The 25,553-nt window shown below is 32.1% G+C and overlaps 2 protein-coding genes across 8 annotated transcripts in view; one reads left to right on the forward strand and one right to left on the reverse strand.

Moving 5' to 3' along the window:
- LOC129945348 (probable serine/threonine-protein kinase DDB_G0267686) overlaps window positions 1-21,023 on the reverse strand; it is a 367,717-nt gene extending 346,694 nt beyond the window's left edge. For all 6 annotated transcript variants that reach the window (XM_056055031.1, XM_056055027.1, XM_056055030.1 and 3 more), the window contains exons 1-2: window positions 18,080-21,023; window positions 11,891-12,969 (exon numbers count right to left, since the gene is read on the reverse strand). In XM_056055031.1, the coding sequence (XP_055911006.1) occupies window positions 11,891-12,751 (861 nt within the window). In that variant the 5' untranslated portion in view covers window positions 12,752-12,969; window positions 18,080-21,023. The remainder of the gene's footprint in view (window positions 1-11,890; window positions 12,970-18,079) is intronic.
- A 386-nt stretch (window positions 21,024-21,409) lies between these two features.
- LOC129947933 (vitamin K epoxide reductase complex subunit 1-like protein 1) overlaps window positions 21,410-25,553 on the forward strand; it is a 39,337-nt gene continuing 35,193 nt past the window's right edge. Inside the window, exon 1 of one of the 2 annotated variants that reach the window (XM_056058704.1) lies at window positions 21,410-21,562. The gene's annotated coding sequence lies outside the window, so the exon portion shown is untranslated. Of the gene's footprint in view, window positions 21,563-21,630; window positions 21,828-25,553 lie in introns of those variants that run through there. The other variant, XM_056058703.1, reaches the window with a different exon arrangement.

A 25,553-nucleotide genomic window follows, 5' to 3' on the forward strand; every position in this document is an offset into this window, starting at 1 on the left:
TGCGCCACCTATTTTATTTGTTATTTTAATTAGTGAAAACTTTATTTTTACACACATTTTTGTGATGATCAGTTGACAGCTGTCAAACTAAGTGTCATCAGAAATAGCTATGACTGATAAAACAATATTAAATATTGATTTTTCAACAAGTTTTGTCATCAACTGATATAAATTTCATTGCAAAAGTATTCCTTTAACCACTTAAATAGATTTTGACATATTTTAAAAGCGATGACATTTGTTGTATGTTTTCTGTCATATTTATACCATTAATTTAAAAAGTAAATTAATATTTAAGTAATTTTAAATCCAGTGCTAGATTTTGAAAAGGCGCCACCTAATTTATTTATTTGTTATTTGAATTAGTGAAAGCTTTATTTTTACACACATTTTTGTGATGATCAGTTGACAGCTGTCAAACTAAGTGTCATCAGAAATAGCTATGACTGATAAAACAATATTGAATATTAAGTTTTGTCATCAACTGATATTAATTTCATTGCAAAAGTATTCCTTTAACCACTTAAATAGATTTTGACATATTTTAAAAGCGATGACATTTGTTGTATGTTGTCTGTCATTACCATAATTTTAAAAAGTAAATTAATATTTTAGTAATTTTAAATCCAATGCCAGATTGTGAAAAGGTGCCACCTAATTTATTTCTGTTTTATTATTATAATTAGTGAAAACTTTATTTTTACATACATTTTTGTGACGACCAGTTGACAGCTATCAAACTAAGTGTCATCAGAAATAGCTATGACTGATAAAACAATATTCAATATTGATTTTTCAATATCTTTCGTCAAGTTTTGTTATCAACTGATATTAATTTCATTGCAAAAGTATTCCTTTAACCACTTAAATAGATTTTGAAATATTTTAAAAGCGATGACATTTGTCGTACGTTGTCTGTCATACCTATAGCATTAATTTAAAAAATAAATAAATATTTTAGTAATTTTAAATCCAGTGCCAGATTTTGAAAAGAAGTCATGCGATATCGTTGACATTAGGAAAACTATGACATTTTTTGCTATTTTAATTTATTTATTTTGACATTTCCCTGTCATTAAATTAAAAAAAAAATTTATTTCGCGAATTGTAATGTCATGTTTATTGTTTATGTTGAATAACATTTCGTTTAAGCTGGGGCCACAATGATGGTACATTGTCAATCATACTTAACCGGAAATTCTCTGCCTGTTCTCTGAAATGTAATATTCACTGTCAGATTCTGAAAATGTCATAAAATATTATTGAATTGACATTTATGTCACCAAAAATTATACATTCCACACTTCGCCTACAAATGTTTATATTTTTGTCATAAATGTCAAACAAAATTATCATATTTCACCGAATTGTTTGACATTTCAGTGACAAATTAAAATATTCACTACTCAAATCGATTTTGACATGTCTTAAAAGTTAAGACCACGATTATATGTATGTTGACAGTAGTTCCAGTGTGACAACTATGCTAATTGCCAAATTAAAAATATTCAAGCCATACAAATTTGTCCATCTTAGCCTGTTAAGCCTCCAATTAAAATTATTCATGTACGTTTCGTTTGCTTTTTTTAGGCAGTACTTACACCCTGCCTTGTTTAATTGATTATTCAAGATAAGAAAAAAAGAAATTTAAAAAAAATAAACATCCCCCTTGTTGATCTACTTTCAAAAAATAAGTAGGTCAATGAAGAAAAGAAAATAATATATTTTTTTTTGTTGATTTGAATAAATAAGGGGAAACAACAAGACGTTTTAGTGATGGTAAAAAGCTTGCTATATTAACGACCTCGCAAATATGTCAAATGTCAAGTGGATTAGACAAATTCTTCCTTCACAACGCCACCCAACCAAACCAAAATGAATTTATTTATGTTGTTTTTTTTTTGTTGTATTTAAATAAAATGAATCATCATTTTGTTATTCATGTTAATTCGCTCAACTTTTATTTTATTTTTCTTTAATGTAGTTAAACAGCTTTTACAGCATTGTTTCCTAAATCGACCACCCGGAGGCTCTGTGTTTTCATGCTTTTTTTTGTGTGTTGCTTGTTATAAACTTGTTTAGATGCGAGCACGTTTAATATTTCATTGCTGTATACACGATGACCCTTTTGGTATCACCATAACTTACTGATGTAGCTTGTGGCAAAGGGTTTTACTTGTTTTTTTTTTTTTTTTTTAGGAAGGTATATTTCCAAAGATTTTTGTCGGATTTTATTGCGTGTGAAGTTGAAAAATTCCCCAAGAGAGGTGAAAAAGAGGGACATCATAATGTGTATTGATAGGCGTAATAATATACGTCAAAAAGTAAATACCAAATAGGCACGTCATTATAATGGGCTATTTTGACTTATGATTGCCTTCTAGTTTGTGTAATAAATCAGAGTGTGTTTGGAGCTTAATTTATGGGCGGAAGCAGAAGGGTTTACGTTGTTGTAAAGAAAGAAAAAAACAATTCTAAACACCGTTACGTGTTTGACGTTTGTATTTATGTATGTTTAAGCAAATGATAGATCAAAATTAAGTAATTTCAACCCCTCTTTTTTATTTGTTTTTTGATTTTTCTGTCATTCGAAGAGAAACTCTTAAATCAATTTATTATTCATTCAGAGCAACTTTAACAGAATGCCTCTGCCGACAACGGCGACGACCATTAAGCATCATAATATCTCTGGATACGTAACGTAAGCTAATACATAATCCAATCGTTTGTGCGTTCTATCCATGCATGTGATGTACCCTTAAGAGTTTGTCCTTTGCTCTACAATCTGTCTACGTACTTACACCAGGCCGTCAGAGTACGAGCGTCGTCGCTCGAAGAAGACGACATACGAGTATGTATGCCTACTATATTATGTGTGTGCACAGCTTCCTTAGTCAAAAGATGAATAAAACATACGACTTGATGGTTGTATTACATGCATCACTGCCAGTACCACCTGCCATTGAATGTCATTCAGCGACCAAACTGACATTTAGAATGAAAGAAAGAGCGAGAAGAAATTACATTTATGTACGAAAAAAAAAAGGAAACCAAAACGAAAAAAGACGTTGTTCATGCCTTTTGAAGCTCTGGCTCTAGCTGTCAGGAAAAGGTAAAGAGACAACGACAACGACGACCGACGATGGACAAATGGAAAACATATTGGCTTGGCAGAGCGCATAAGAGGCCAATAAAAAAGGAAGAAAAACACTAACAGATAAGAAAAGAAATAAAAGAATTGCCCTCACTAAATTGCTTTCTTGCAATCTGTCAAAGAATATTTTAACAAACCTTAAGTGTTTGGTCAGATTTGATTAAGTAATGGAACAGTTGCTTTGAGCTGAGTCTGATTCGAGTGGTAAATTGCAACACAGTACAACACGCAATTGTCAAAAAAAAATATTGTTGTAGGAAAACAATTTTAGCCATACGTCACTCAAGTGATTGGGTAATTTCATCTCTTTGTCTCGTTTTTTTGTTATTATTGTTTTTCTTTTTTGGTTTTTATTGTTGTATGTTTTTTTGTGTAGTGTGTGGTTGGTCTTAAGTTAAGGAGTTGAATCTCATGTTTGTGGCCAATTAAATGACTATAGCGTGTTAAAACCGGAAAGTTTTCAAGTTAAAAATAAAAAAAGAGAATGGTTATTATTAACTGTATCCTACATAGCTTCATATATAAAAAAAGAAGTGCTGTAGGAGGACATCCCAAGGAGATGATTGTATACATCTGAACGAAATGAATGAAAGAAACACCACAGGGAGTTCTTTTCATTTTTTTTTCGTTTTACTTTTGGGTATTTTTATTTTGGCGCACTTAAGCTTCGAGAGGTGCTAATTGTTTACAAACGAATCGCAAGATAGCCATTTTCATGCAAAAGGATGAACTCAGCTAAGTGAAGTTACACTTAATTTTATTGCGGGTACTTGATTGTTTTATGAGGACTGTAAAAAGATTTACATCGAAGAAATACTATTTCTCCTCTGACTTATGGCAAGTTTACACGACAGACGACAGAAAAAAAATATGTTTACAGTTTTAATTGTTCAAGTCATAAACTTTATTTTGTTTTTTAATGTGATATAAATAACAATTAAACATTCATTAAATCGAGTACAGGATATGTATGACATGTGGATGGTAAACAAGTCATGTGGATGATAAACATGTCATATGGAATGTGAGCCTACGCATGTCATTTGATTGACAGAAATGTCAAATAGACAGTATATTAAAGTGGACGGTAAACATTAACTGTGCATTGTATGCAACGTCATGTGGATCGTAGACATGCCATTTGGATTGTCAACCTGCCATATGGTTGACGGATATGCCATGTGATTGGTAGGCTTGTCAAAAGGACGCTTTTTATTCAAAATGTAGGCAACGCGAAGTTTCAATTTTGTATATCTGTGTTCGTCCCAATTAATAAGACATGACAGCTGTCAAAAAAAAAAGTAAAATAAATCTTCTAAATACACACCATTTACTTTTATTACTGATTTTGTTTTTGTTTTTCAATCGTGTCAGTTAATTCCAAATTAGCATTCATTAAGTCGAGTAGAAGATAGGTATGTCATGTGGATGGTAAACAAGTCATGTGGATAGTAAACATGTCATATGGAATGTAAGCCAACGCATGTCATTTGATTGACAGAAATGTCAAAAAGACGTTATATTAAAGTAGACGGTAAGCATAAACTGTGGATTGTATGCAACGTCATGTGGATCGTAGACATGCCATTTGGATTGCTAACCTGCCATATGTATGACATGTGGATGGTAAACAAGTTATGTGAATAGTAAACATGTCATATGGAATATAAGCCTACGCATTTCATTTGATTGACAGAAATGTCAAAAAGAAGGCATATTAAAGTGGACGGTTAACGTGAACTGTGGATTGTATGCAACGTCATGTGGATCGTAGATTTGTCATTTGGATTGCTAACATGCCATATGGTTGAGGGATATGTCCTGTAGTTTGCTCATAGGTGGACCCTGTTTATTCAAGATGTAGGTATTAACGAAAAGTATCCATTTGCACATTTGTATTCGTCTCATTTAATAACAATTGACAGCTGTCAATACAAAAAAGATAATTTAACAAAACCGCTTAAATACACACCAATACCTAACACAAACAAACATTCCATTTCCTCTACCAACGAAAATTCCCAATAAATATTGGCAACGTTTTATTATCCATATAATTTGATCCAACTGACAGCTTGATTAAATAAACAAACATACCTCTAACCAAAGTGACAGCAGTGATATGAATACTTATCTCTAATTACTTTTTTCATAGTTTTTTATTTTAAATTTTAAATTTTTTATAGAACATCGATACAATAAACCTACATCGTCAAACAAAAAAAGAAAAAAAATATTGTATTCTTTTATTTGTATGTTGGTTTTTATATTTCACTTCAATTCCATATTGTACATTCGAAAACAAGAACAAAAACAGACACAATATTTTGTTCGTGAATTATACATTCACGATACATATGTTACTTGGGCTGCTGTGTGTGCGCGATATAATCTCGATAGAAAAACAAAAAATAAAATAAAATAAAATAAAACAAGTCGTCTAAAGAGTCCTATTCATGTTTAAATAAGAAAAAAAAAAAGAACATTTTTTTTATTACATTCTATGTAACTACCCTCCATTTTACTTTTATTTACATTACGTAAATACAATAAGAAGGGAAATATGTTGTACAAATGCAGTTGAGTGAATATTTGATTTTGGCATTCGTAAAATACTCACACATAAATACCTGTACTGATGTGAGTCTATATCCTCCCAAAGGGGTGAATTTTTGATGAATTCTGTATTTGCAAGGTTTTCACTAAAAAATTACATATTTAAATACTTTATGTACACACGCATTTTATAAAATGTATTGGTTTTAAAAATTTATTATTTATAAAGATATATCAACGTGAATGACGTTTAAATTTTAAATGTAAAGTTCCTTATTCAAATTGACATTTGAAATTTGCTTTTAAAATGTCAATGTCACATTTAAAGTTGTGTTTAAGGGAGGAAAAGTCGTGCAAATTGTAGAAAATCAGACATCTTTTCTCCATAAATACCGTTTCATCATAATAAATAAACTGAAACTAAGAACTATTCAAGAAAGCAAGATTTAAAGAAACCATTCACATGAAGAAGTTTTTTGACAGTTTACTTGAGAACACGTTTTAAGGGTCAATAAAACCTGATTCAAACAGGATTTACACTTCAATTTACATTCAACTAAATACAATTCGTGTTAGATTTGCATTAACAAATCGAACTAACCCATGCCGCTCTGAACGCATCCATTGGCAAATCGGATCTATTTGGTTTCATTTGAAAAAACAACTTTACCATTCGTATTTTAAAAGATAATTAGTGTCGTAAGTGATTTAAAGTTGACGATATAAATATTCCAGAAAGATAATAGTTTGTATCGGTCATTTCATCTGTCATAATTCATGAGTGCTGCCAAATCGATCTTTTCTTTATTTGAAAATTCTTTGAATTCGAAATTCGAACTTGACATAAATTATTAGAACTCCAAAGATTGAAAGACAAAGATTTTTTATCTTCTAGACATATTTACTAAACCTTCATAAAAGTAAAATGTTCTACAATCTCTTAACAATCGTGTTGTTCCCCTTTAAAAACCACTCAAAAACTTTAAAAGGTATTTTTTGACGATATAAATTACCAGACAGACAAAATGTATTTAAAAAAAAAAACAATCAAAAACGGCGTATAATTATAATTGTTTTATCAATAAAAAATTCTAATGTCTGTATATTTATATATGTAAATTTTATTTCCCATATTTACACGCGCACATATGTACATAATTCTAATCTATCAAAACACATCTGTAATTCCCAACCACTGATTGCTTACTAAACTGTCACATAATGATATGAATATACATCCATACATTCCTAGATAACAATAATAAATATAATTATTTAATTTATAAAATCAACTCTTAACATAGCACTTAAAAAAACATTGCATTGATTTATATAAAACAAACCTTTCAACGTTAATGTGTACAATTATTATTCTGTTTAGAAATTACCTCTCTTTCGGATTAGTGATAAGGGTCTGTTATTATCTCTGTCTATCTGGTAGGTATTCATTTGTTTTTATTCATATCGAATACATTAATGACTAACCGCGGCAGATAATCAAGTCAGTCAGTTGTTAGTCGATTGTTTTATTGCTACACGAGGGCAAAAATTAACACAAAAAAAAATGTTTTTTTTTAAATTTAAAACATGTGCTTTAGAAGCTAGAGAGAGATAGAGAGAGAGAAAAAGAAAGAGACGGAACAACTAAGCTGCTAGGTCGACAAAATTTATCGCCTAAGAGGAGAGTGTAATCTGCCCCTAATAGGTTCTAATTGCTAAATTAGTGCTAAAATGTGAGAACAAGCGAGGGTTTTGTTGGTGCTATTTGGCATTTTATAGCCTTGTCACGAGTTTTTTCAGTTTTCTAGAAAGTAACATTAAAAAAAATCATGACACCTTATAAATCACACGCAAAACGTTTAAAATAAACAATAACAACATTTCTACTGTAAAGCACACAATTCTTGATATTGTGGTAGGCCCTTAAACAAAAATTAAGTACATAGTTTGTGTGTTTGTGTGGTGAAATTAGTTTACTGTCAAAGTTTTATTTGATTTTGTTTTAACTTAGTTTTGACTATTTACAGTGCTGCCAAATCTATATATCTACAATTAACATTATATTAAAAACTACTGACAGGTGGAATTTGTTTAGTTTATCTGTCATTTATTCATACGTATGCGAGTGTTAGTGTGGTGTGTTTGATTTGTGCAATGAAAATAAACACACCTAGAGGAGAGAGAGATGTGCCTTCATTTTGCCGGTAGAAAGAAAACATTTTGTTTTTACTTTGGTTTTATTTGTTTGTTAATTTTTCAGTATGCAACAGAAGGCAAGAAAGATGAAGAAAGATAAATATTTTCGATCGCATTTACGTGTTTTTGCGTATTTGCTTATTTTCGCAATGTGCATCATCATCTCATTTCAACTGGAATAGTTGTTCTTTCTCCTTTGACATGTACTTCTGTTTGAGCTGTCAGTTTTGATAAACAGAAATACTATCTATTTCTTTTTTTCTATAATTGCTATAGGTTGATAAAAATCTCCTCTGAAGAAAAAGTGTTAACATTTTGTAAAGGTTTTACTTAAATGTTCATATGTAAATAGATAAGAAAATTGGCTTAATATTTGAATAAGTTGAACAAGTCTTTAGCATACATTATTTGAAAAATTCAATTCAATAAGTGAGATAGGTAAACATAATTTTGTTTGTTTGAATTTTTGTCAGGTGTTTCATTTTAAGTAAATAAATTCGAAAATAGATTTTAACGGTTGATAGCGATTCGAAGCAGATTTTTCGTAACATGAATAAAGTATTTTATTGGCAGGTTAAGTTTAGAAATGAAGCAGAGATTATTGAGAACAATAAAAAAAGTGAAGTGTGAAGAAATTGCCAACAAACAGTCCATAATTCATGCACTGTCAAACCAAACCAATTTAGACTACTCCGATCAAAAGATTCATGTTTATAAGAGTTGAATTTGGTTTCAATTGTTTATATAAACGAAGAGTTGTGATTATGATTATTATGATTATTGACAACAATAAAAAAGTAAAGTATTTTTACAGAAATTTCCAACAAACAGTCCATAATTCATGCACTGTCAAACCAAACTAATTTAGACAACTCCGATCAAAAGAGTCATGTTTATAAGAGTTGAATTTGGTTTCAATGGTTTATATAAACGAAGAGTTGTGATTATGATTATCGAGAACAATAAAAAAGTAAAGTATTTTTACAGAAATTGCCAACAAACAGTCCATAATTTCAAACCAAACCAATTTAGACTACTCTGATCAAAAGATTCATGTTTATAAGAGTTGAATTTGGTTTCAATTTTGTTTATATATAAACGAAGAGTTGTCAATAAAGTTCCATAGAAATGCAAGTGATGCCAAAATGCAAAAATGGGTAATGGCTGAATCACAAACACGCTTCATATTTGGCGTCGTCCGCGTTACGGTGACCTTGCTTCGAGGTTGGTTTGAATGACATTTCTATTATTTCATCCCTCTAAAGACATTTTATTGACATTTTTTTACATGTGTTGAGCTGTCAGACAAAGCAAATTCTGGAGTCACATTACGTTCTTTTCCTTACGATTGTCAAACGTAACGTAAAGTCGAAGCTTCATTGAATTCCTATGGCTGAACTCGTAAACGTCAGGTGAAGCCGAAGCTGAAGCGTGTTTGTGTTTCTGATAGAAAGGGTGTTTTTTATTTGTTTGGTTTAAAAGAAGAAATAAAAATCATATAATTAAACGTTATGTACAAAAATTAAGCTTCATTATAAAAATTGAGGTATGCCATTATATATTAAAAATAATTTCGGACAAGTGGCTTTCTCGGGACTGACTGGTTTGAATGAATTCCAGCCAGGTGGCCCAATTTGCAACCACTTTTTGCATTAATTAGGGCCGTATGTCAGCGCTGAACATTCCCTTTCAAGTTGTCAACCGTCTCCGGCATCTTAGCATAGACAAGCGGCCTTGGATTCCACGCTACAGGTCGACAGAATATTTTGGTAATAAATTTACGTTGTTCAGGAGTAAGTCTATTCATCATAAAAAGGCAAACCAAACTGGATATAAATAAAGTGACATCTGTCAAAAAGACCAACTTCAAAATAGGTATTGCCAGATTGAAAACCACACTTCTTAGATAATTTCACATTTGACAAGTTAAAACTACGCCATTACTAAAAATTTAATAATAAACGCATTGGGTTTGTTCACATTCACTGCATATTCACACTTTTTGAGGGCAGGTAAAGATAAAAACAAGATGTCAAAAATTAAAATCGTATATTCAGAAACTTATCATTGACATCGGATCTATATAATTAAAGTTAGTGCCATAAAACGGATTTCAATTTTGAAAAATGTCAAAGGAAGTTTTGGATATATAGTTTTTTAGCTGTCAACTCGATGTCACTTGAACAGCTATACTAAGTTTCTGCTAAATTCAATTTTGACAACAAAATGCCAGAAATGGTGCCCTTTGCATGCAGTTTTTTAGCTGTCAACTTGATGTCACTTGATGAACTATACTAAGATTATGACAGATTCAATTTTGAAAACTCGTGACGATATTTCAGACAACTCAATCTGACGGCTCGTCCATTTAACCTTTTCAATCTTTATAAAGAGAAGAAAATTGGAAGAAGAATTCTTCAATTTCAAAAAATTGAGTGTAAACAAAACATAAAGATGAAACGTCAAACTGATCGGCCTCAAGATTCCAATGCAACAATGTCTACAATCTTAGACGTAAGGTAAATAATGTAAAAATCAAGCACAACAAAGAAAGTTCTGATATTCAACTTAGAACAAATTGCTGTTGTAACATTTAAACACTTTAAAAGTTCATAATAAAAGTGCGAAAAAACAATGCTTTTAAAAATCTTCTCTAAATAGATTCAAGTATTTAACTGTAAACAAGCTATTGCACAAAATTTAAGTTACGCAATTAAATAATTTAGGTTAAAACCACATAATTACGGTTCTGTTTGTAAATTCAAATCCATAAATTATATAAATAAATTTCCCATGAATACGACAAATAAATTTATGAATTCCCATTATTCCCAAAATAAATTATTCTTCACGAAACTATCAAATTTAACCACTTAATTAGGTGTATAAAAGTCTATAGATATGACGTAGGTACATATTATAAGGCAATTTAACTATAAACGCAGTTTGCAATTAAGATTAAAAGTTTAATTTCAAATCAAACAAAGTGGAACGAACGAAAAAACTCGACTCGACCCTGACCTTAAAATATGAATACATTTTATTCAAAAGAATTATTAAACAAAATTGATTGTAGTAGGACTTCCATTAGTGATGATTTCTCATCTTACTCTACCCACCTAACCTACTAGTATGTGGTTTTGCACAAAAATAAGTGATTATATACCTACAATCTACATAATATACATACTTTGTTTCTTGTTCGACTAGAGGATAGAGATAAGTAGGTCGGTGAGGCTATCTTGGGTGGAAGGTTGGTATTTAGTTATTTAAGTTTGAGTCTTGGTTTTTGTTTGATGTTCTTATTTGGAATAACTTTTTATAGAAGAAGGGCCAGATGTTTTGTTTTTGTATTATTTTGAATAACGATAGTAGAAAATATGCACAAAAAAACAATCTCGACTCTGAAAGTTCATAGGAATCAGAACATCGTTGTCAAAACTAATTAATTAGTGTCATTGAAGTCAAATTGTATTGAAGTAGGCTTTTAAATTGTTGTTCTTTTAAAGTCCTTAAATATTTGAAATTTTTGGAATCGTGACTCAATGATATTTTTGATTCACTAATTCATTAAGTTTATGATTCTAGTCTAATCTCTAAAAACATCTGTATAGTTTTGAATGACATCAAACTTTATACCTAACGAGATATATTAAGATAAGATATGATTTCAAACAATTTGTTAATAATTAATTGATCTAGATTATCAATTATCAGTAATTTGGATAAGTATTTCCGGACATTCATTTTACGTCAAAGAAACCCCAATAAATAGGGTGATAAGCAGAAATGGTATAAGCTAATGTGATACACAATCAAGTATCTCAACTTTTTGATACCAAGAATTTGTTATGATATCCTATTCGTTAACGCTGGAAGAACTGATATTTTAACTTGATAACTTCTTTCTTCTTTTGATCCTTTTTTAATACTCATGCACTTCTCAAAGAAGATTGTTTAGACAAATATGAAAGAAAAACTCACCTCTAAATCCTCATAAGTCTTGAATTCAAGAATAGCAAATCCATCAATAATCTCCTCTTCGAGCACCGGTGATTTTGGTAATTTCCTTCGCACCGGCGGTGGTGGACGTGGCGGCGGTTTATCTCTTGGCAATAATAACGTCGACGACGATGACGTCGACAATAAATCCTCATCCAAACTCTCACCCTCTGAATCACTAGGTGCTGCCATTAGGCCCGTATGCCCTTCAGGCGAATTTGGTGGATTTAATAATAACGAAGCAATACTATCCGTTGGTGGAATTAAATTACTACCACTGCTGCCATTACTGTTGCTTGTTGTGAGATTACCACTGGAATTGTTGCTATCTTCGCCCACACTACCCGCCCCACCACCTCCGCCGCCACTGCAAACGCGATTGTCGCGTTCCGCTTGCATTCGTTGGGCTCGCTCACGTCGACGTTTTTGTTGACGTTGCTGTTTGGCGTTTAAACTATTGCCATTTGTTGCACCTCCGCCGGCATGATGTGGCGGTATGCTGCCATCAGCTGTGCTGCTTGTTAATTCAGGATCTGAATCAACAAAATCATTGCTGGCATTGTTGATGTTATTATTGTTATTGGCAACACTATTTGAGATGGCGGTGATAGTTGATGTTGGCGATGGAGGTGGCAATTGTAAGTGATAGGGGAATGTTGTGGTTGTAGTGTTTGCTATGCTGCCTGATGAATTATGTGGGGCAGGTGGTGGTAAAGTTAATTGATCATGCGATTGCTGTTGTTGATGCAGTTGTTGTTGTAATTGTTGTTGCTGCTGCTGTTGTTGTTGTTGTTGCTGCTGGTGCATTTGCAGCGTTTGTGTATGATTCGGTGATGGTTTCATCGCTGAGGGATTATTTATCAATGAACATTATCATCATCCCATTGAAGCTCATGGCTGATTGTTTTTTTTTTGTTTTTGTTTGTTGTGTCTTCTGTTATTAGCAGCAGATTTTCTTACACACCGCTTCTTAGGCGATGCGATGGAATGAAGTTACTGTAATCAGCTGACGATAAGCGATTTTTAACAACGAATCGACTACATTCCAATGCATTTAGAATCTGAAAGCAAACAAAAAAAGGATGGATTAAATTTATGTAAATGCAATTGGAATCAAAACAATCTAAAGAAAATTACACAACTATAAAAAATCAGCTATAGCTGGAAGAGAACCAGGGCCTAGAGACTTACAAATCTCAACCATTCATCTGTACAGGGTCCTACATGCCGAATCCGAAGGGGTTATATTAGAGAAGCATTACTCTTGGAAGATTTGTTAATTTCTTATAAGAGGCAGTACAGACATCAGTGGATTGCATCCAAGACCTCTGGGATGACAAATTACATAACTACAACGTTTATAAATGTTATACAGTTGTGTTCATAAAAATAGCAGTGCTCTCCAAATAAAACAAAAAGGCCTTCAATATCAACGTTATAATATATTTCATTAAACTTCTAACAATAAACTAAAATATTTTATTCATAATAACAGAAAATAAGTACTATCTATTTTTTACCGTTAGCTTTGTCACAGAAAATAGCAGTGCATGACAAAGTACAAGATCTTTTACGTAAGAATAACTGTAATAAGTTATATGAAAGTTTACAAATAATGTTAGCTTGCAATTAGTACTTTGTTGCATAAACATTGTTTTTTATAATGCTTCGCATCTACGTTCCATCAAGTCCACTAAAACATGACACCTCTCGAGTGGTATTGCGTTCCACGAATCACGCACTGCTGTCCACAATTTTTTTTTCGAATTCTTGGGTTTCGCTTTATGAACTGCGTTCTTAACATCCCCCCACAAATTTTCGGTTAGGTTAAGGTCGGGGGATTCAGCGGGCCACTCCATAACGGATAACTTCTTCTGCGCAAACCATGGTTTTGCCTTTTTTGGCGTACGCTTTGGGTCATAGTCTTGTTGGTATACCTTTCTTCAGCATTTTTCTTTGAGAATTTTCACATGCTCGGTTGCATCCCTTAAGAGCCTTGCACATGAGAGCGAACAACGAACAAACGTGATTTTATACATTTCAAAAAGTCAATTCCAAACAAAAACACATTTTATTTATAGAAAACCAATTCAAACTTTTGTTAGGATAATAAAATTTGCATTTTGTTCTCTATAATAAGAGAATTTTGTAAAAACAATTTGGTAGTAACGAATTGCAGTGTGTTTGCTACGAACTGTCAAACTCTATTCGCGTTCCACATACCATCCACACTACAACAAATAAATTGTTCAACTTAACCTCAAAATTATACCACTCTTGTTTTGTTTGTTGAAAAGGGTAATTATAAATTGACAATTCGTCGCTGTCTGCGAATAGATATCAAGCTAATATGAAAGGAAAGTCAAAATATGCGAACATCCACAGTTCGCAGTTCGTAGCTCATGTGCAAGATGCTTTATACCCCATGGGATAAATAGGCCCGACCCCGTAATATGAAGAGCAAGCCCATATCATAATTTTTCCTTCACCATGCTTCACTGTTTTTATAGTGTATAGTGGGTAGTATGCCGCATTTTAGGGTCTTCTCACATATCCTCGACGACCCTTGGACCCAAAAAGGACGACTCCATAGAACATTCTTATATTTCTCTTTTGCCCAATCTCTATGCGATTTAACAAACTCCATTATCTTTGCCACATGCCTTTTCGTCAAGAATGATACCTTGCGTGGGCTGGTAGCTTCGCTTATAAAAGACGTCTTCGTATTGTGACAGCGCTAACAGACAGTTGACGTCTATTTATTTTTTTCCTAGAGCCTATGGAAGGGTTCTGTTTTGCTAACTGAACAATTTTTATGTCAGTTCTTTCAGTAGTCATCCTTTTTGGGACTCGCGTTTTCGGTTTATTTTGCCATTCTAAGGCGTTACTGACCATTTTTGCTGAGCAGCCTAAGATGTCTGGAATATTTTGGTAGGTTTTTCCCTCCAAAGCAGTTTTTGAATAAGTTTTCGAATTTCTTCGGTGCAGTGTCTTGACCGTCTCATTGTTTATTTTCGAGCCAATATTTATTAACTTTTTATAAAAATACTTAAAACTTTAAATAGTAAAATATTTACTTATCGAAAATCAAAAAAAAAAATGGAATTTTTAACCTTCTTAATTATAAAATCAAAAGCATTTTTTATGCTATTTTTATGAACACAACTGTAAGTTATTTTTGAATTTTGGATTCTTCTGATCCTCGAGAAAACTCAATTCTGGTTTATTCTAAAGATCAGAGTCGTCCTACATAAAGATTGCATCGGTCTGAAGGCCTTAAGGTTCAAATTTGCTAACAATTATTAAAAGGAAGATTCTTCGGGTGTTTTATACCTAGAGGGTTTATACATCAATCTAAATCTACTCAAAATATAACTGCGATAAATAAGGCAAGTTGGACAACGCAATAAAAGGAGAATAAGTCTTTAAGTGTGCATCAGAGAAAGACTGACATGAAGAGCTGGAGGGATAACAATGGACTTAGTACACGTCACTTGATTAAAGTACCGATATGGCTGGCAACGAACGGCTTTGCTTGTTCATCTACGGCTTCAAGCTTCATCCAAAGAGCAGCAAGTATGACTGATAACCGAGCTATGTTTAAAGGTAGAAAGCTTACTATTACTGAACGCTAATTTTAACAGTTCTTAAAAAAGAAAGAGATATAAACCTGACAAGCTTCCGTTTTGCTTTGAATATTGTCAGAAGTCCTTGAAGAAAACCAAGTTAAGACTCCTGGTAATAAAACCATTCAAGAAAAAGTGACAACCAAGCCCTTTGTTGTTTCAAATATGAAACAATATTGGAGGGTCATGATTTTGATTAATTATTATAGATGTGAATAACATTTACTAGGAACTCTAGAAAAATTAAGCAAAGTTTGCTATACGGTGAAAGCGCTTTAACATTTTTGTAGATAGAAATAAATATGTGAACAGATAACCAACATTTCTTGTTATAGCTACAGATTGAAATCATACTCTACACAATTTAAAAACTTCTTAAATTTCACAGCTGGTCCACAATTTGCAGCTCCCGCTATATACCTATACAACATTGTGACATTATGAATTTCATAACCACTTGAACATACAAAACCTAACTACCTACCACATACTCTATCATAAGCTACGTATATGAAAACTAAATATGTACCACAATTAAGTAAATTCTAAATACAACTACAGGTATTTATGATTTGGTGAACTTTTTGTATACTTATTAGCAACTTTAAATCTTGTGCTGCAAATAATTTCTTAGAATTTTGTTTCTTCTCTCGGTAAATCAAAAAAGAAAATAAGTTTTCGTAGAATTTCTTCACGGAATTCAAACAGCTTTATAAGTTAAAGAATTTTATAGGGTAAGAATTTTTATTTTTATTTATTATTAAACTCGTAAAAAGTTAATTGACATATATTTTATTTGTCTAGAGGATCCACGTTCAAAAAAAATCATCGAATTCCTCTTGCTAATATCCTAGACTTCTATCCTTTGGGAATTCCAAACCTTGACATAAATTTACCACTGGTATCGGTTTGTGAAGGAGATAGCTGTGGGCTGTCAACATGGTCGCCTGATGTTGGATCTTGAAATAGACTAGTTTTGTATTTGAAATTCATTTAAAAATTTGCATGTCCTTTATTTGCCATTCGGACGAATTGATAAGTTGTTTTTAGCAAACTTACAACAATACTTAGAAAATAAGAATGTTAGGTAAGTCATGGTAGTACTACACTGTTCTAAATTCATTTAAAAATCTTGTTGTTTACATACCTAATAAGTTTTGGCTACATAAGGTATTTGCTGATTAAATAAAACCTTCTTGAGCGAAAAAGCTAAGAGTGTTAAATTGGGAGGTATTTAATTGGGCTTTTTATGAGCCAAGGTCTTACAAATTACGAAACAATTAAATTTATTTCTAAATAGGTATATAATTGAGTTGGTAGGTTTATATCACAGCTTCCTACATTTAGATCAAAGCCTATTTAAATACCTTTTAAGTAAAAACATTCTTGAAGGTCACAACATGTATAACTATCTGTGTATCATCTGTTTATTTACCTTTAAAACTTAAGGAAAATCATAAAGGTATTTCCTTAGGTATAGGTAGGTATAGAAACCAGACATTAAAAGGTTAAATATATTTCAACTGCGTCAATTTTAAAGCACCCACTAATAAATAAAGTTCTATTCTAATCCATAATCAGCTGTCTCCTCTTGGGTTATTTGTATTTTCAAAAGAACAGAAAAATAATAAGAAAAAAAAGTCAATCATCACCCCCACAAGTTATCCTCAACCAACCAACCCAACTTTGAACCCCCCCCCCTCACTCCCCAACCATCTTCTCATGTGGGTAGGTAGGTATATATTGCAAGGATTCGAACAACATGGCGGAATAGAATAGAATAGCAGCCAATCCAATCCATAGAGAGGAATAAAAAATAATACAGAAAGAAAAAACTTGAATAAAAAAATGTAAAATACATAATTCCAACTGGCTCAATAACATACCTACGTGTTTTACATGTTAAACTAAGGACATCAAAGTCTGAACCCTTTTTTTTCATAATATTTAGGTACGTATGTATGATTGTATGTTGCTTGTCAATTTAAACAAACAAGAAATATAGGTACAACACAAAAAAGAAAAAGAAGCAATTTTAATGAATAATTTATTATTTTTTGACGCAGTTGGGAAATTCAAGGACAATTTGTAGAAAAAGAAAATAAAATAGAAAAACTGCACACAATATTGACTCTATCCTATCGTTCCTCGTATACATCGTAGTCATTTCTGATATTGCTTTCACCCCCACTTTAAATCATGTCAAATCAAATAATACTTTAACTTAAATCATAATAATTAGCCATTTTAAGAGGTCAACACACACAGAGGGTACCTAATCCATTTGTGTAAAGGCAAAAACCAAAAATTCATTAACAAGACAGCGCAATTTTTACAAAGTGATTAGCAAAGTCTTAACTACAACAGTCTGTTTTATTTTTACATGAATTTTTAGATTGAATTTTTATTTTTCTTCTCCATTTATAAACTCTCTAGAATGCCATTCTTCTGGATTCCGCACACAAAAACTCAAAAGACAAAAAGAAAATATTAAATAGAAATTGAACACAACATTGCGCATGTGCTACAATATTTATACACACACCTTTTGATGGAGTTTTTTTCTGCCGTTCCTTCCTTCCTTTTCGTTCTTTTATTCCAATATTCCTCGGGGAAAATTTTAATTTTGTTTCCCTGTTTTTTTTTTGTTTAAATATTTTTTGTTATAATTTCCCAACTAATAAACTACAATTAACAAGTAAGTGTTAATCCTGGGCGATGTTTGGCTTTGGCTCCTTCTTAGAGACGTCAAGACGTCGAGATCGAGACGAGACGGACAAAATTTTATATCCACTTTAATTTAATTCTTCTGATGAAGAAACTACGAACTATAGACAAGAACGCAACAACGATGAGGATGACACCGAAAACGAAGACGAACCGACATGTTTTTTTTTTCTTTTTTCTTTTATTTTGTGAATTCTCGTTTCCTTTTTTCCCGACGGACTCGCTCTTTCTATTCACTACGACGACACATTCCGAGGATAACGATAAACCACATATATATAATATATATAGATAGATGTTAAAAAGACACCAAGAATTTTTTTAAGATAATAAACGAATAAAATCACACTTGTGTGGGGTACAAATTTGTTTCGATAAAATTTTATATATTTACCACACACTGTGGTAAATTAATTAAACTTCTATTTCCTTTAATTCAATTTTAGAATAACACATCTATATATTTATTTATTTTCTTTTTATTTCTTATTATTTTTGTTTAATTGATGATGATGATGAGAATGAACACAGTGTGTGTTGGAGAATTTTTATCCTTTTTTTCCAATGAAGATTTTTTGTTGTTGTTGTTTTTGTTGTTGTATGATGATGGGAATGTAGGTAGACAAAACGACACAGAAGATTTCACACAATTTACGAATATATATATCTTTCTCGCTCTTCCTAAACAAACACGCACACACTGCACATTGCCAGGAGTTGAATTGAATTGAATTTTTATGAAATTTTCTTTTATAAGAAATTCAACTTTTCGTGTTGAATTTTTATATTTTATATTTTTTCTATCACAATATAAAAATATTCCAGAGTTAAAAACAACAAATTTGTTGGTAATAATTTTTAGCCAAAACTCTGTTAATTTTCAACTCAATTTTAATTTCACGCACTTTTTACCACACACTTATCATCTTTATCATGGAAATCATAATATATTCAACACACTTGCTAGGCAAAGAGAAACACCGAACCGGTGTGTGTGGGGAGAACGGCAACGACAACGAGAACGTCGTCGACAACGAGAACGACGACGAAGACGACGGAGAAACCGACAGGGACGATGAAGAAGACGTGAGTTTATTAACCGCGAATTAACACACACAATCTCACCACACGAATGACGAAAAAGCACACACAAAAAAAAACTCACGGAAATATGTATGTTTTTTTTTCTCACTTTTTTTGTTTATTTATTAGTTACAATGTTTTTTTTTTCCTTCTTCTGTTCTTTTATTGGGACTATCCTTCTCAAGGATGTGTATTTCACCTCACGAACAATAAAATGTCAAGTGGAAATGTCAAATTATGCAAATTGCAATTTTATCGAATTTAGCAAAGATTTAATTTTTCGATTTCGCACAGACTGGTAGAGATGGTGACTACTGAAGAGACGTCGAAGACGAATAATAATGATTTCTTTCCTGGATGATAATGATGATCACCACTTTTCTAGCTGCACACTTTATATTCTAGTTGGTAGACACTTCCAGAGAGACTTCTTTTCGTTTTTTTTTAGATTTTTTATTTGGTAAATCAATTTTTTGCCATCGTCCATCAATCACGTCTAAAAAAAAGTCGAAATTGATTTTGACATTTTTGATGTGAATTTCGAGTTCGAAATGTTTTTATTCTCGAATTTCGTTAAAAACTGCTTTATTTTTTTATCCACAAAGGAGATAAGTTCTCTATAAGCTTCCGAAATTGAATTTTTGTATGTTGAATTTGAATCTACACACATGAGCGAGTGTGTTTGGATGTGTGAGTGTTTGGTGTATTTTGTAGTATTTTGCAATCTCGTGGATACATAGATTACTCTCCCCAATGCATAGGGAATATACTTTTTTTTTTTTTGGAACCACTTGAGTTTTTCTCTAATGTGAATCTTATGTCAAGATTTTAGACGTAGCTTGTTTTAATTAAACATTAATAAACACCAAATTTTCTTATTCACCACAAAATTTTATATTATTTTGAATGGAAATAATATTGAAATTCACTTAACAATTTTTTGTAATATTTTTGTTATATACGGTTTTTGGGATCTCTTTTTCTCTATGTATATCTCTCCCATTCACTTAAACACAAAACATATAGAGAAAATGCAGAACAAGCGAAACAGAAATACGAATACGGCGGCGGCGACGGCAATGTTGAATGTACACGAAACACACGACACAACGACGACGACGACAGCGACAACGGCGACGAAGAAGAAGACGACGACAACAGCGACAATGAAAATGGTGGTGGTTTCGGTTTTTGGTTTGTCCGTGTCCGTGTGGTATGGTGTGTGGATGGTGGATGAGACAGGGAAAAATCACCACATTCAACTTCTACTACTTTAGCAGCTTCAGCGCGACAGGCTACGGTACGAGAACGCAAAACGACGGACGAGTCGACGACAAATGAGAAAATTAAAAGAGAAACAGAAACACACTGATGCAAAGGCAGAGGCAGAGCAAGACAAGAAGAAAGCAAAACCCAAAATGAAACGGGCGAAGGCGAACGAAAATGAGTTTTTTTTCCTTTCCTTGAAAATTGTACACGAACAAAATTTTTAATTTTTTCAATCACAATTCTTTTATAGTAATTCAATTATAATTGAATTAGTTTTAACACAAATGCATTCGTTATTAATTAATTTATTCACTTTTTTATGTTTTTTGTAAATTTTTGAGTGTTTTACCGATGAAAACATTGAAAAATCGACGAGCGAATTTAACGAACACACATCACACTCCAGTGGTAAATTCTCTCCTCTAGAGAAGATTTTTTTTCAATTCATGATTTTCCTCCCTTCTGCATTGAATAGAGTTTAGCTCCTTACACTTGGTGGGCTATTGTCTCGTTCTAACAAATTTATTATGAGTTTGTGTGTGAATGTTGGCAAAGCAGCAGCTGGTCATATATCATTCTATCTCTTTTTATCGTTTGGAATTTTCATATGTGTATTATTTGCATCGCAATTGCAGAGTTGACAACCTTGAGGGATGAAAAATTTTTCATTTCTTGGATGTATAACGTGCAAGTGCTGCCAATAGCCACAAAATAAAAATGAATTAAAAATGACAATGGATGTGGATGGATATGGATATGGAAGTCAGTGTGTAAATTGAGGAAATTTTGTATTTTTTTTTTATTTTGGATGACGGGCGTCACCATCACCACATAGAATAAGAAGAAGAAGGAGAAGAAACGAAGAAGAATTTCTATGATGTTGATGATGAAAATTGGAAACGTAAGTGGGGTGGTGTGGTGATGGTGAGTGCACTTCTCGACTTCTCGTGTGAGTTCATCATTCTTTTATTTGTTTTTATTTTTTTTTGTGTTGTAGGTATATTTATTCATGCTTTTTGCATTTTCGTTTGTTTTGTGATTGTTATTCGTTGGATTGGTTTTGTTGGGGTTTGATTGTTTTTTTTTTTTTTTTTATTTTTGCTACCTTTTGCTATTCTTATTGTGAAATGTGAAGTGCATGTGGAAGGCATTGCTATTGTGAAGTGTATGTGCATGGAGCTATTGTGGTTATTATATTTTGATCTAGATTCAAGGTAAAGGACTTAATTTTTAATGTATCTTCTTTATTTGATTTTGATATAATATATAATCGCATGAATGCCTTTTCTATATTTATAAAATCATGTTTAAGTAGGTAATTGTTTAAACATATTCTTTTTATATTAAATGTTTAATGGTTAAAGTTCGTTTTTTCCCCGAAATCATAGGGCGACTTTCCATTACCGCAGCACGAATTTCCTTCTGATTTTTTTTACAGTTAGGTAGGGGTCTCAATAGAACATGTTTTAAATATTAGGGCGAGGAAACAACTTTAAGTCATAGAAAAAAATATTTTCTTTTTCGGACTTAACCCTACTTTTTTTGAGCCTAAAATAAGTTTTTTTAATTGATAGCACGGCGTACTAACAGCTTGGTATATAAGGGGGGCATGTTGCCCCCTGCAACCCCCTGCTTGGGATCACTATAGGGTATATGCAAACTACTTTTTGCACTTGAGCACTAAAATCAAAGAAATTCCCAACAAAAATAAAACAAGTATGGCAACACTGACAAAAAACATGGAAGAAATGTCAAAATCAACCATTTTTGTGTGTTTTGTATGTAAAAAAGGGAATTTTGAAAATTAATTAAAAATAGAAATAATTGTTTTCTCGCTCTAAAATTGCTGTAGTTATTATTTATTAGCACATATCTATCAAATAAAAAAAATCGCGAGTCGAAATTCGTGCTGCGGTAATGGAAAGTTGAGCCGAAATCATTTAAGACAACAAACGAATAGTTTGTTAATTATATCGATTAACGTATGCATATACAAAATTTGACAATTTAAAAACAGTTTGAAAACTATTTAAAGACCCGGTTCCATAATTTTGTCCGTTTATTTTTTGTGACGTATTTCCATTTAAAATTTCAACTTTGGGAGTTTGTTCATTAAAATTTAATAACAACGGAACGTAGAACTTAGTAAAATTTGACATGTACTACATATTTTCTTACACGTAGCAGATTTTCAATGAACGACAATGATATAAAAGCTTACAAAAATGAATTGCTTATGATTATACCAAAACCTATCCAATCAAATTATCGTTAACTCAAACAAATCTATCAAAATGTCAAATCAAAATATTATTGCTTGAAAAAGTTACTTAGCAGATTTTTCGTAAAAAAATCTTATCCAACCCTGTAAGCCCCCAATTTTATCTGTCAAAGGTGACAGAAAAAAAAAATTGTCAGGATTTTGAAAGATGTTAAGAACTATGAAAATTAAAAGAAATAAGAAGTCGCACCTTGTGACAAAATAACGAAAAAGAAGTCGACGGCATCATCTTCGTCTTCACTGACTGGTGTCCAACAAATAAAATGTCAAGAAAGTCGTTATTGCCAGCTTCATTATCGTTTCACTTTTCTTATGTCTTACATTTTTATAAATAATTATGCACAACCTGTTGTTTTCCCTTCTAAAATAAACTTTCATACTTTCTGTCATCTGTCAAGAAAATTATCTTCCAATTTTTTGTTGTCTTCTAACTGTGTAATCAAACAATTTTGAATTGGAAGATAACTGTAATACAATTTTCTTCCAAAATTGGCTACCATTAACCAACGACAATTTTCAATTCATAGTAATTTGGCACTTGTCACCTAATTGGATGTTTGACAGTTCGGGTAATATTGGAAGATCTTCCAATCGTGTATACTTAAGCATCTTGCACATGAGCTATGAACTGCGAACTGCGAACTGTGGATGTTCGCTTATTCTGACTTTTCTTTCACATGAGTTTTATTTCTATTCGCAGACAGCAACGAACTGTCCATTTATAATTTCCCTTTCCAACAAACAAAACAAGTGGGGTATAATTTTGAGGTTAAGTTGAGCACGAATAATTTATTCGTTGCAGTGTGGATGGTATGTGGAACGCGAATAAAGTTTGACAGTTCGTAGCAAACACACTGCAATTCGTTACTACCAAATTGTTTTTACAAAATTCTCTTATTATAGAGAACAAAATGCAAATTTTATTATCCAAACATAATTGTCAATTGGTTTCTTATAATTTAAATGTGTTTTTGTTTGAAATTGACGTTTTGAAATGTTTAAAATCACGTTTGTTTGTCCATTCGTTCATTCGTTGTTCGCTTTCATGTGCAAGGCTCTTAGCATTACAAACGTATGGACTTCCAACGTTGTTTGCGAAAATTATTGTATTGTATAAATAATTTTATCTATAAAATAGGAAACGTATTGTTCATTTGACAATATTTGTTATTCTGACATTGTTATAAATTACCACCTAAACATATTAGCTGTCAAAAATTCTTTTCTGAATTGTTTGATATTTGACGTGACAATTCTGTTATGACATCTGCTCTAAGATCGGTTATGAACTGTCAATATAAGTACAAACAAATTTTATTACTCTCTTTTATAACTGTTATGAACCATGAACAAATAATTGACACATTTTTCTGACTTATCATAAATTATTCCCTTAAGCTTTTCTGATAGATAAATTAATACGAAAATAAATTGAGTTGCGCAACAGTCCGTTGAGAACTAAGGTCTAGTGATTTACTCTCAACCATTCCTGTGTGCGAGTGCTGTTTTAAGGGATGGAGGGGACCTACAATTTTAAGCCGAATCTGAACGGCTAATTTGAGAAATCATTTTTCATGACAAGAATTACTCTTGGAGAATGTGTCGCAAGAGGCAATACCGTGAAAACAAGACTTCTGGCATGACAGTCCAACGCACTAACCATCGTGACACGGGTACTAGATACTAAATGTCTTAAAGATTCATGAATTTTAAGTTTCTTAACTTCTTGACACCTTAATTTCCGGTTCACATTATGAAAGCAACTCAATTAAAAATTGAAACTTCCTGCTTCTAAACGTATTTGTTATCTGCATAAAAGTGAGCAAGAAGAAGAGAGGACCAACAATTTTCTGTCAAAAGCACTTTATAATAGTAAAAGAATGTGCGAGGTATTTTTCTGCAACAAAAATTTCCTTCTTTCAATAAAAAAAATTTCCCCCATCAGAAACATCTACACCACACATTTTTTTCATCGACTTTAAAATTACGTGACTAAGCCCTAATAAAGTCCTAACAGACGCAACACGACAAGAAGACAAAAATTAATTAAAAGCCTCCCAGGATATTTTGTCTTTGTTTCTCTGTTTTTTTTTTTGAGAATTATAATAGAAAAAGTAATCTCAAGGATTTCAAAAGAACAATGAAGCCCTACAAAAATCAATCTGCAATGAAGTAAGTTTTACAGCACACAAAATAGAAAAGTCCTAAATAACCCCAAAGTAAACCTAGCTGCCTACATACATACATATTACATAACTACGATCCAATATTCATGATGAAATTAGGCACAAGAATAAAAAGAAAACGAGCATATAAACACCACCACACCAAGACTTGTTGCCAAGGATATGGCTGTCATCATTATGAGTAAATTTCATTTTCAGATTCAATCTGTTTCTTTTTTGTTCTTCATTTTCTTTTTTTTTACGAGTATTTACCAACAACACCCCATAGCCGACAGAGTGTAGTTTCGTCAAAGTCCCAACTCCCAATCCCAACCAAACTGATGGTATAAACGGAACAATATCTGCAGGCAGTAAATTGGTCCTCATTGGAAATTCCATAAAATTTACATAACAATGAGGCAGCATTTGCAGAGCAGAGGCATTTTGCTGCGTACGAAACGAATACTATGAAGTTTGCTAGGCGACTTAATCCC

This window comes from Eupeodes corollae, chromosome 2 (assembly GCF_945859685.1).
Source record: "Eupeodes corollae chromosome 2, idEupCoro1.1, whole genome shotgun sequence".
NCBI lineage: Eukaryota > Metazoa > Arthropoda > Insecta > Diptera > Syrphidae > Eupeodes > Eupeodes corollae.